The following is a 12131-nucleotide window of genomic DNA, read 5'->3' on the forward strand; positions in this document are numbered from 1 at the left end:
AAAAGATAAACTTGTCTTAAATTTATAAGTCAAATCTGATTAAGGTTAGAGATTAACAATCCTACAAGCCTTGGCAGTCAAGGTTATATCATAAGAAGCAACACAGAGATCCAACAAGCCAATAATAATAATAACAATCTAATCTACAGACTGAAACTAACAGTATCTCAAAGTTGATAATTTACAACGCAAAACCCTTTCCTCTTCTTATACATACAGCTAATCTAAACCCTCTGCAGTATGAAGATTACAGATAACAGATGCGTAACCCAATCCTTTTGTCTCGTACCAATGGTCGAGCTTGTGCATCTTAAGTAACTTTTATAGTATCAGAAGTTCCAACTCTACCAAGGGCCTGTGAGTGTCCTTCTCAAGCATTGTCTTTTACCACCTCCCCATGCTCGATTCACTGCCTCTAACGTCTGTTTGAATTGAGCATTACATAGCACAAGAAAATTAGTGTTATTGATAATTTCCTAGTTAATTTAGTAAAGATAACATTCAAACATTCACGCCTTGCACAAGCTTATGATCTTTTAGTTTTTTTTTTCCTACATTTCTTCATGTATTTGGATGGTCTTTAGAGGGTCACGTCCCCATACTCATGTCCAGATATGCATCTGACACTCTAACACGGCATTTCAAGAAAAATAACCCCAAGCAACACAGTCCTTAAATATCAAGTTAAGCTCATTCTTGACACAATGACAGATCAGTCTTTATTGATCGTTTTCAGCTAATCACCCTGTAAAAAAAATCTAGTTGCCACATCCAATCATACAAGAGAAAAAGCCTATTATCATTATGAGTAATAAAATACAGATTTTGAGGGTTACTAATACTAAAGTTTCACAATGCATACGACACTATACAACAATTTGCAAAAATCCTGTATTCTTTAGGCTTTGAAACCCATCTGAAAGCTAGTTGCTGTTGTGAATGCTAATACAAGTGCAAGGTGGAAATGGAAGAAATGAGCATTACCTGAATTTTCTGCATTTCCATCATTTCTTCCTGCACCGACCAAAGTACAGTTATGGAGGGCCATCCACCCAAATTATTCAATAAAACATTAAGAATCCTAGTCAGCAGACAGTACTTACCTGTTTCTTCTGCAGTTCTTCGTTAATTTCTTTAAGTTTTGCAACCTCAGCCTCAAGTTCCAATGTATAGGCCTGCCAGAAGCTCAGACAAGTTAAATGCCATCAGTTGTTTTCTATTTGGGGAGAATCTATACATATATTCAGTAATGGTCAACAACGTTTTCCATTCAAACAATTTTGACAGAATTAGTTTTAATTTCCACGAGATTTATGCTGTACATAAGAGCTAAAGGATAGGCAGGATACAACTGTAACATGAGTAGATGTTTAAGATGGCTGCTCCATGAATTTGTCAATTTACTCTGTCACATATGCATGTTTTACTTCATGGTTGTACAAAGAGTTAACTGAAACAGCTGGGGTATTTCATTTGCACTTCAAGGAGCTAACTTAAACCAAGCTCCAAATTGATACACAATCAGTAAGTAATCTAGCTAGTAAGTAGGGTTTAGTTTGAGTATCTTATACATCTTGCAATCAGAAAATAATGTAGTTTACAGGAATAGTAGGTAGAAATGAACTCAAGCTGCAGTATTTCATAAACCGACAGCAGTTGCACCAGTGCCTTTAAATAATCCCAAATCGCATTATCAGAAAACAACCTCAAGAAAAATATATTATTTCAAAAGGGAACATTATTATTAGTTTTTTCTTTTTGATACTTGAGGTTACCAGGGTTTTATCCCTAGTCATGAGAACTGAAGTCCAGTACTCTATTATCAGACTATATGATCATTGGCAGTAGCCTAATTTTCGAGCCAGTCGTAGACATAATGCAAAATACAATAGCTCTGTACTCGTACTATATTTGACATGCCAACTGGAAACAATAGGCTACTTTTTGAGGGACAAAAAGAAACAATAGGCTAGCAAACCTATGTTTTCACCCAATCAATGTAAGGGTATCTTCCTATTAAATATTCATTAGCATTTGCTCAAAAAAAAAATTCATTAGCATGTTTTTAGAAAGTAATGCATTTAAGAAACAAAAGTATAACAGTAAGGGAAAAAAGTGCAAGGGCTGAACACCCAACTCACCTGCTTGCGAGCTCGAGATCTTGCAGCTGATTCTCTATTCTTGATCATTCTCCTTTGCCTTCTCTCAACTACTTTCTCCAAAGCTGCACTGCATTTTCTTCCCCGGCCAAATACATAAGGAACTGGGGACAAAGAACTGGTATCTACACTGTTCTTTGAAATGACATCGGATGATATCTGGCTTCCTGGAGATCCTATACCCACTATTCCCATCCCACCACTCTGAAGCCCACTAGATTGAACAATATTACTATTCATGGAAGGGTCACCAATTCCAACCATTGAACTTCTACCTCCTGGACTAGCAAGCTGTGTAGTGTTCATTAAGTGCATAGATGGAGCAAAGGCAACTGTTTGCTGCTTTGGAAAGAGTGGCCGTGCCTGGGGTTGCTGCTGCTGCTGTGGTGGTTGTTGTTGCTGCTGCTGCTGCTGTTGAGGTTGTGAGGATTTGGTTCCAGTCATGTTCTGTGGTAACCTTGGAGGCTGACTAAGAACTGAGTTATTGTTACTCAAAAACCCATTGTTTCTATTTATCTGTTGAAATCCAAGAGCTACACCCGAGTTATTATTACCAAAGAATCCAGTATTATTTGGAACTCCAAATTGTTGCATATCTTCTCTTACAACACCTGCTTTCACCAAAAATTCCTCCAAAGTCATCTCTCCCAAAGTCCGTTGTCTCTGTGGCAAATTTGCTCCACCACCACCACCACCACCGCTGCTTCCATCTTTAGCACCATCATTTTCTTTCATCAAGTTTCTCCATACTTCATCAACCGTTTTCTGGCTAAGAGTCCTTGGCAACGTTAATGATCCTTGCCTCTGTAGATTGCCTCCAGAAAGACTTCCTTCTCCACCTGGAACTGTAGCTGTCATAAAAGCCTGAGTCTCTTCAGCAGTTGATATGTTCTTCAAGAGTTCATCCATGTTCATTGATCCGAAGTCCTTTCCAATTCCACTAAAGGTGTTCTGTAACTCATCAAAAGTCAACGAGTATATGGATGACTGCCTTGTCAATGGAAAATTCCCCAGTGGCTTAGACTCGTTTCCTTCCATACTTGGAGCATCACCGAAGTTCTTGAAATTCAGATGAGATCCCATTTCTTGTTTTGAACAGCAGCTATCAAAGTTGATCTCAACTCAAATTGCCCTATAAATCCATCAACTGAAGTAGATGAGATGATCATGTCCTTCACTTTTGCTTTTTACTACCCCCCCGCCCCCCTTTTACTTAAGATCTAAATGTTCACCAAACTTTTTAATTCCAATTCCATTAAACCATAAACATCCGACAAACAATAGGATTATAATTCATCACAACTTTCAAAACATAAAAAACAAAAGAATACGGGAAGCAACTAAGATTAAAACTTTTATGTTAAATTTCGAAACTTCAAGATTCTCAAACAAGTAGTACAAAGTAAACAATCATACACATAGCCAAACAAATTGTCCTGCAAATCCAGCCATTTTATGCTGATCATAAACAGAGAGCTGAAAATAGTTTTTGTCATTTTATTTTTCTCCAAAACCCAGATCTATAAAACTAAAAGGAAAACAAATCAATATTGCAGCTAGAAACTAATCACCAATTAACAAGTATCAAACTACCATTTCTCGTAATACTAGAAAACATTCAAGTTCCTAAAATAGCACAAAGATTGAAGCTTTAACAGAAACTAAAACCAACCCATTATTCCAAATCAGAAAATCAATCAACAGCATCTAACATCAAGAAAAATTCAACAACCCCAGTAACAAAAAAAGAAATCAACGAAATAACTTTTCTTTAGAAACCAGAACGAAAAAAAAAGGTAAATCAAATCAAAATTTAAAAAAAAAAATCGCTTCCTGAACCAATTCAAACTGGTTTCACTAATCACGAAAAATTGAAACCAAAATATAATTAAAAGAAAAAATAAAAATACGAAAAAGACAAAAAAAAAGGATAATAAAAATAAACAGTAGAGAACAGAGGAGGAGGGAGTAAAAAAAAGACTAAGAAAATAAAAGAAAGAAAGAGACGATCGTTTTACCTTTTAATTTTGTTTTTGCCAGTATTTAATTTTTGGTAAGTAAACCAAAAATAAAATAAAATAAAAATAGGGTGAAAATCGAAATATTGTCGAGGAAAGAGAGAGAAAGAAACTGATGTTTGCTTGAAGAGAAATGGGGAGGCTTCAGCTGTGTGGAGGCGACAAGTGTCTAGCGCTGCCTCGACACGAGTCCGTATTTAAGGAGCTTCCCTGATTTTTGGTGGATTTAATTGTAATTTGCTTTATCCCATTATTTATTTATTTATTTATTACATTATTTACGTGGGAGATACTTATTCGCGGAAACTGCGCAACGTGGACCAGTAGAATGGGGTTTGAAATCTTGATGTGACATTTAACCAATCAGGAAGAGAAATGTGGGAGACTCTCAACCGTTGGATCTGCTTTTCCGACAAGGTGACAGGATTTTGTTTTAAGAGTTCCTAACTATTTAACTAGCCAGTTCAAGTTGGGCTCAATTAAAATTTAGGGTTGGCCCGGCCTGAAAAATTAGTTTAAAATTTTGTCTATATCTGATTCGAATAAAAATATTAAAATTTGGGTTCAACTCAGCTCGTCAATATTATTTTTTATATTATTTTTATATAATTTTTAAATATATATAATACATCAAAAATACTAAAAACATCAAAATAAATATTTCCCAACAAATTGAAAATATAAAAAATATGTATACTTAAATAATACTAAGATAGATGCAACTTAACAAGCAAATACGTCTAAAATAATAACAAAATTAACAAATGCCTTTAAAATAATAACAAAATTAACAATAAAATAAGTTTTATACAATATCCAAACAATAACAACAAAATAGTAGCAACATAATAGTAAAATGGCAGCAAAATATGAAGAAAACAATAAGAAAATAATACTAAAATTTTTTTATCCTTTAGTGAATTCGAGTCAGGCAGGGTCAGGCCCAGGCCAAAAATGCCTTACCCTAAGCCCGACCTGTTTTTTAAACTGGTCTTATTTTTTTGTCCAAGCCTAGTTTTTGGGCCTATATTTTTAATGTATTAAAAAATTTTAATGTGAACCTTGCAACTTTGAAAATTTTTAATGTTTCCAAAAAATTCTTTGAGTTTCCAATTTAGTCCCGACTTGTTTCTAACGCGTATTTTGGGTCTCGATGGCTCGAATTAGGGACAGTATGTATGAGTTTGATTGGTTTTTTATTTAAATATTATATGATATGAAATGTTTGAAATTTTTATTTGTCTGATCTGTAAACTCCGGTAATACTCCGTAACTCGGTTCTAACGATGGATATGGGTTAAGGGCGTTACAATACTACTTAATTGAATATGTCTAAAATGCTATTATAAAGCTAAACTTAATTTTTAATTAGTATATAACTTTAATATTAATTAAGTGATAATTAATATACTTTTAGTTCTATTCGAGTGATAGTTTTATTTTTACATCAATGAAATTAGCACATTTAAAAAATAAAAGTAACATAACTTTTTTACATCAAAATTTTATCTAATAATTGTAAATCAATTTATAATTATAATTATAATTATCACATTTTTTTTAATATTTTTCTTAGAGTTCTATTCAAGTAATAACTCTATTTTAAATTAGCACAACTTTTTTAACTAATAATTCTAAATTAAATTCTAAATATTTTTAAAATTAATCTAATAATATACTAAAAATTAAAGGGCATTTCCGTTAGTTCAAAAGTTTTTTCCAAACTCATGCTTTGTCACATACGTTGTATGTAATTTTACGTATTTAATATTTAATTATTTTTTAAATATTATATTTTTAATTGCAGTAATTAGTGTAAAATAACATTTCTTATTTGAATTATTAGATATAATTAAAATATATTAATTTATTTATTCAAATATTATAATAGAAAACTTTCAAATAATAATTAAAATATTTTTAACATATAATATAGTTTTACTTTACACAATTAATGTAAAATAATAACTAATTAACATAATTAACTTTAATATTAGTTAAGTGATAAATAGTAAGTTTAAAATTTCATTTAAATAATCAACAAGTGGTTGGGTGTAATGCTAAGACACATTGCATTCCCATTGAAAGGACTTAAGTTCAAAATTTGGAGACGATATTATTAGGAGGGACAACCATAAATCCCGGACATGGACTGTAAAATGAACTTGAAGTATAATTAAAAATAAAAAATTTATAGCTAATGTTTTTGTTGTTGTTTAGCCAAATAAAAATGGTTAAAGTTATTTTAATAATTTTAATTACCCAAATAAAATATATTATTTAATTATTCATTTATCAGAATATTTTTAATTAATTTTTAGTCCAAATACAGTGTATAACGCTGGTCGAGTCAGAAAGGAAATCTGCAAAATTGCCGGTGCCCGCAAATTCGCACAGAAAGAAGAAAAAAGAAGGTAAGAACTAACAGCGCGTGAACCCCAGATGCGGGTCATCGAATATTCCAATTCGCACAGCTTGAAGGGGGCGCGCGGAAGAAAAATAAATATCTGGTTGACATTCGCCAAAGATATTATCCTTCTTGATGACGTGGCACTTACATGATGTATTGACACGTGTAAAAGTGTCTCCTTGTGGAGCCTTTATTGGCCACCTCAACACCGCCTCTCTCCATTTTCTACTGCTAAATTGAGGGATCAAATTTTCCTTTTTCAAAATTTGAAACAAAAGAAAAGAAAGTCACAATGGGAGATAACCTCTGCCGGAATTTTCCCTTTCCGGCTCCGTCTTTGCATCCTCTAGCTTGCGTACCTGAGTTGACTCAAACCAACTTGGACTTCTCTGATTCTGGTGTTACCATTGAAAGCTTCAGAGATCCTGCTCCAATTGCACAACTGGTAATTTCCCTTTCTAATTGATTTCTTTAAAAATTTGAATTATGGATTTGCATGTGTTATTCTTCACCAACAAATTTTAGTATTTGGTTATTAGTGATATGATAATTCTATAATATTGTTTTGACTGCTGAAAATTTGTTTTTTTCTTAATTAGTGAAGCCTCTATTTTCAGTTAGAAAATCAAATTAGGGGAAACTAGAGGGTTGATGAGATCTCTTCATAGAAGAAAGTTGCAATTGATAATATTATTTTTCAATTTTTTTCCAATAATGATTTTGTTGTCATTAAAAATAAAGATCACGATAAAAGCATTTAACTAATCCTGTTTTTGGAAGTGACAGTCACCCGTTGAATTCTTTTGAGTTGCATAAAATTTTGAATCTACTGATCTTTAATTGATAATCTCAGTTTTTATAAATCTTAATGGTTTGGCACGCTTCACGGTTTTTGGAGTGTAGAAATGGAAATTCAGTATTTTGTCGTAGTACAATCAACTCTCTCCATAACTGTCCCATTTATCTCTCAAAATTTTAGAGTTTATAGGGACATGACTCTTATACACCTACAACAAACTACTGAAAGGTTTGGTGTCTCATAACCCTCATGCTTGCTGAGATATTCGTAGGGATAAAAACTGTTGGAACTTGGAAGCAATTCCTACTGAAAACTTAAGAGAATTTTCCCCTTATTATTAATGAAAAATGTGATGTAATTTCAAACCGCAGCCAGCAAAGCAAAGGTGATAAGCTCCAATCCGGGGATTTCTACCTGGCTGTGATTTCGCATACTGAAAAGAACTTGAGAGAACATAGCAACTCTTTATTCCCTCTACATGCATGTTGGAAATATTATAATATGGATAATCGAAGGTGTCTTACTTTGTAATTTGGAGTTCATTTTTCTTTTTCTTTCTAACAGAAGATTTAGTTTCTAATAATTTAATAGGGGGGTGGAAGGCTGGAAGGAAGTTTTAAAGTCTATTTTCCAGTTATCTAGATAGAATTGGTTACATTTTTCTATTGCAGATTGATCTGTGACTCTGGTAGTTTTGGCATACCATTTTCATCCATTGTCCTGTTCTTTTATGTTTCAGAAACTTTTGTTTAAATTAAATCTTAAGTTTGTATTAGACATTTACCATTGGACAAGTATCTCATCTTTCTTAACAGGTAATGCAAATAAAATGGTATTTGAGCCAAAAAGTTGGTGGATGTTCTGGGATATTCCTCATTACTGAGGCTAAAATGCTAGAATTTTGGGAAAATAGCCTATACGCTATTCTCTTTGTCCAAGGCTAAGCATTTGATTCACCAAGTGGATTAAGATACCCTTAATGGAAGTAGAAGGTTTTTTCTTGGATTAAGTGATTACTAAACTTGTTTGACTTGATTTATCTATTATTGGTCCCCACCCTCCCCCTCCTTGCTATTTCTATGGTTCACTGTGTTGTTCCAGAGATCTGTTATTTTCCCTTTTGAGAAAGAAAAAGTGCATACTTGTTTATGGCCCTTGGGATCTAGTTCCCTCTAGATTTGCAGCAGGCTCTAGTGACCTCTATGTGAAACATTTCCATTTCCTTATTCCATTTGGCATATATGATGGGATTCTGCTGGTGGTTGTTAGGTACCCTATAGAATGCCTCAAATATGTCTTGTTAATTCTTTATTTTCTATCAATAGACTTCTCATCAGCAGCTTTAATTGTCCAGTCATCTCTAACATCCTGATATAGTTTTTAGTATTGCAATTCTGGATTCCTTTGGTTGGTTTTGCAATTTCCTCTTGGCATCAACTAGTTCTTCCAACCTAGGTTTAAGTATTTGTCAGTACCTTTGCCATCTGTTTCTATAATAAAATGTATCCTAGATATCCTAAAAGGTCAGGACGATTGGTTAGAACCTAGTAGAATCCTACTTCAGCTATTTGGAGTCCCTGAGGATTGGATGGTAAGTTAAAGATTGTCCTCTTGTTGTAGGAAACCTTTCTTTTCTTTAGTAATTAGTCTTATGTAAATGGTTAAATTTTTCCCCTGCCTGCAATAAGTTGTGTTCAATTTTTCTCTTTATTGTAGGGCTATCTTTTCCTAGTGGTTCAGCTTTATTCTTTTCCTTTGTTAATTTGAATTCTAACTTTACAGGGACAAACTATGGTTTGGACAAATGAAAAGCACAACACTTATCTTGATTCCTTAGAAGCATCATTTGTCAAGCAGTTGCATTATTCTAAGAGCTTGCATGGCTGTCACCCACAAGTGGGAATGCGAGAGCCATGTCTGTTCCCCCAACTGCTAGTAGGACATAATTCTTCTCATCAGGTCTGAGGCCTAATCTGCTTGACAGCTTCATGTTAAGATGTCATCTCAATTAATTGCCTTGCTTCAATAATTTATCTTCATTATCTTTCCAGTTTTCTATCCTACAAGATGGCTGTGGCCAGAAGATAAACTATGAGAGCAATGACCCTTTATTGGAAAGCACTGCTGATTCTGGTGCTGTCCTGGGAACTCCATGGTTACATCATTTTAGGTCTGCTGGAAAATGCAGCTCAATAACATTTCCTGTTCCAAGAAAAATTGCGGTTCCCAATGATGAAATCTGCTCGAGAAGTAATACAAACTTCTATTGCAAATCAGCAGTAAATTCAAAGCACAATCCCATTGTTAATTCCTGCAATCACAGCTTGGATAGCTGCACTGCTGGTAAATATAATTAAAAGCTTCTATCTGTTAGTATGTTTTCCTCTTTTTCTTTTCTCCTTTATTCACATCTGTTAAGAGTTTCCATATTTCATAGTAACTTGTGCATACTTAGAGTCTATGCATTCAATTTTTCGTGAGCACGCTTTAGTTCCTGGAGCTTTATGCAGACAAGCATCTTCTCCTAGTATATTTTGATGGAAATATTTCACGAATGAGTCTTTTGCAGTACTAAGTTGAAAGGGAATTTTTATGAATGGTTTGCTGGAGGAGCCTTGCTTTATCTACCAAGTGTTAGGCAGTTCAAAATATCTCACTAAGTTCAGGAAGAATATAAGCTTACACAAGAAATGACAGGATAATACTGAAGTGTTTAGCATCATGCAACCAACCACCAGTGTGGATTAAAATGCTTTCGTGAAATAAAGAGTGATTAGATGGAGAACATGGGTTGAAGTACTCAAGAGGATTTGAAGTTCTTTATATTTCATTGGCTTTAGCAGTAGACATGTAATATATACCTATATTATGTCGGGTGTCCAAGTGGGTTATTATGAGAAATCATCCTAGCGACTCGTGATTAAGCATCTCTAATTCCTTCTATGGTAGCCACTAGCCAGTACCTGTTAATGATTCCTTTATTCTGGTAGATCAGTTCTTATTTTCTGCGACTTCAGAACTTTCTTGCCATCTGGACACTTTCCTTTTGCTTGGATTTTTAGGAGGATCTTGTTTATATTACTTTGTTTGTCCCTGAGAAATTTTCAACCTTTTTTCGGTTGATGTGGTTTGGTTGCTTTATCTTTTGTATAATTTAAGTATTTGATCTTTTATAGAGGTCTCAGATCAGAATTTTGTGGCTGAAGACCATGGAGAAAAGACCAGTTATGCATCCGGGGCAAAACGCATGAAGATGATGACAGTGCTTGATGCTTCTAGTGATAGTCAAGTAATGTTAAATTTAACTTTGTAACCTCAACTTCTGTACGAGATTATCAGATCGAATCTCACATCATCTCTTGCTCAGGTTGCCCCAGTTGGCAATTTACATACAATAGATGACTCGATAATCAGCAATATATCGGCAAAAAGAGGGAACAAGAAATTACTGTCAGATCACCCAGAGCGCTTGACCTGCCCGAAGTCTGACACACATTACTTTCTAAGGGAGAGTTAAATTGCTACATTGAACCGATGGAGACAAATTCAGTTTTTATTTGCTGCCTGTTTGAAGAAGAATTCTGGGAGAGAACACAGCAGCAGGAGTTGATTTCCGGTGATTGTCTTTCTAATGGCTATACCACTTGGTGGGCACGACATTGTGACTCTGTGCACTCGTAAGATCTAACATAGATTTAAGTAAAACCTTTTTTTTTTATGGATCTGCATTACAAATTTACAATTTAGGTATACCTAAACTTGCATGCTAACCAACATCTGTTGTTCAATCCGAAGTGGTTGACTATCGCCGACCTGTTTATACAAATAGGCACAATGGATAGATATAGAGGATAGGGAATTCAATATGCACGCAGGTTTTAATGATGTTAGTCCTTAATGTCTAATCTGTATGTTTGTTTCTCTGAGATGTATAAATTCCATTTACTTTTGAGGTAGTGAACATATAAATTCAGAATCTTGATGTAACATATTGTAAATGTTAACACACTTGAAATTCTGACTTTTTTATAAAAATGACAAAAATTTCGACTATTTACGAAAATAATTCTCTTAAAAATTACGTACGTAAATGACGCGTTTTGAATAGTAAACTTCAGTGCCGCCGTTGCTATTGGCGGTACCATCTATCATAATCACCTAATGATTGGCTCATGGAATTAAAAAAATGACTTTTTTTGGGTGCTATCTTTGACATTGGTGGCACCAATATTTGTATTTGTAGACTCGCTTAAAAAATTTGTAGACTTGCTTAAAAATACCGATGTTCTAGGGAAAAAGGCAAATTTTTTTTTTATATATATATATAGTTTAATGTGTGTCGCCATTGTCATTGGCGACACTAGTGTTTTTGTTTTAAAAAACTGGGTGTTAGATTGGTGTCACTGTTGCTATTGGCGGCATCAGTGACTTTTAAACAGAATGTTGAAATTTTTTTGGTCCTGCTGTTGTCATTAGCGGTGTATGTTTTGTCAAAAAAAATTGAATGGTATTTTCGTCGTCAAGTGAAGAAGCATGAGGACCGAAAAAAAAATTGATATATACTCTGTTTGAAAAACTTCAATGGTGAGAAAGTTGAATCTAGAATGATAGAAAGAAAACTGAAAATCTTCTAAGAAAAGTAAAATATTATGGGAGAGATTGAAGAAAAGTTGAAAAAAAAAAACGGTTAGATGAATTAACTAGCATTAACACTATTAATCAATGTAATTAAAATCTGTTAATGG

General features: G+C 33.9%; 2 protein-coding genes across 2 annotated transcripts; one reads left to right on the forward strand and one right to left on the reverse strand.

The window, feature by feature from the left end:
* On the reverse strand, nt 1-4387 carry LOC107953395 (ABSCISIC ACID-INSENSITIVE 5-like protein 7). Its single transcript, XM_016888701.2, has 5 exons — nt 4178-4387; nt 2142-3291; nt 1104-1175; nt 985-1014; nt 1-422 (listed from the first exon to the last, which is right to left on the reverse strand). The coding sequence occupies exons 2-5, from the start codon at nt 3240-3242 to the stop codon at nt 345-347; spliced, it is 1281 nt and encodes a 426-aa protein (XP_016744190.2). The 5' UTR covers nt 3243-3291; nt 4178-4387; the 3' UTR covers nt 1-344.
* A 2133-nt stretch (nt 4388-6520) lies between these two features.
* On the forward strand, nt 6521-11439 carry LOC107953396 (cold-regulated protein 27). The gene is made up of 5 exons (XM_016888703.2): nt 6521-7032; nt 9169-9345; nt 9438-9729; nt 10563-10675; nt 10754-11439. Exons 1-5 carry the CDS (start codon nt 6880-6882, stop codon nt 10901-10903), a joined length of 885 nt encoding a protein of 294 aa, XP_016744192.1. The 5' UTR covers nt 6521-6879; the 3' UTR covers nt 10904-11439.
* The last annotated feature ends 692 nt before the right edge of the window (nt 11440-12131 follow it).

The sequence above is a fragment of the Gossypium hirsutum genome, chromosome D12, assembly GCF_007990345.1.
Source record: "Gossypium hirsutum isolate 1008001.06 chromosome D12, Gossypium_hirsutum_v2.1, whole genome shotgun sequence".
NCBI classification, from domain to species: domain Eukaryota; kingdom Viridiplantae; phylum Streptophyta; class Magnoliopsida; order Malvales; family Malvaceae; genus Gossypium; species Gossypium hirsutum.

What these genes read in the sequence shown, in the direction of transcription:
- LOC107953396 (XM_016888703.2), top strand. Translation starts at nt 6,880, where the DNA reads ATGGGAGATAACCTCTGCCGGAATTTTCCCTTTCCGGCTCCGTCTTTG. An exon ending in CTGCTCCAATTGCACAACTG is followed by an intron (nt 7,033 to 9,168) that starts GTAATTTCCCTT and finishes CTAACTTTACAG; the next exon opens with GGACAAACTATGGTTTGGAC. An exon ending in CTTGGATAGCTGCACTGCTG is followed by an intron (nt 9,730 to 10,562) that starts GTAAATATAATT and finishes GATCTTTTATAG; the next exon opens with AGGTCTCAGATCAGAATTTT.
- LOC107953395 (XM_016888701.2), bottom strand. Translation starts at nt 3,242, where the DNA reads ATGGGATCTCATCTGAATTTCAAGAACTTCGGTGATGCTCCAAGTATG. An exon ending in GATCTCGAGCTCGCAAGCAG is followed by an intron (nt 1,176 to 2,141) that starts GTGAGTTGGGTG and finishes AGCTTCTGGCAG; the next exon opens with GCCTATACATTGGAACTTGA. An exon ending in TGGAAATGCAGAAAATTCAG is followed by an intron (nt 423 to 984) that starts GTAATGCTCATT and finishes CAATTCAAACAG; the next exon opens with ACGTTAGAGGCAGTGAATCG.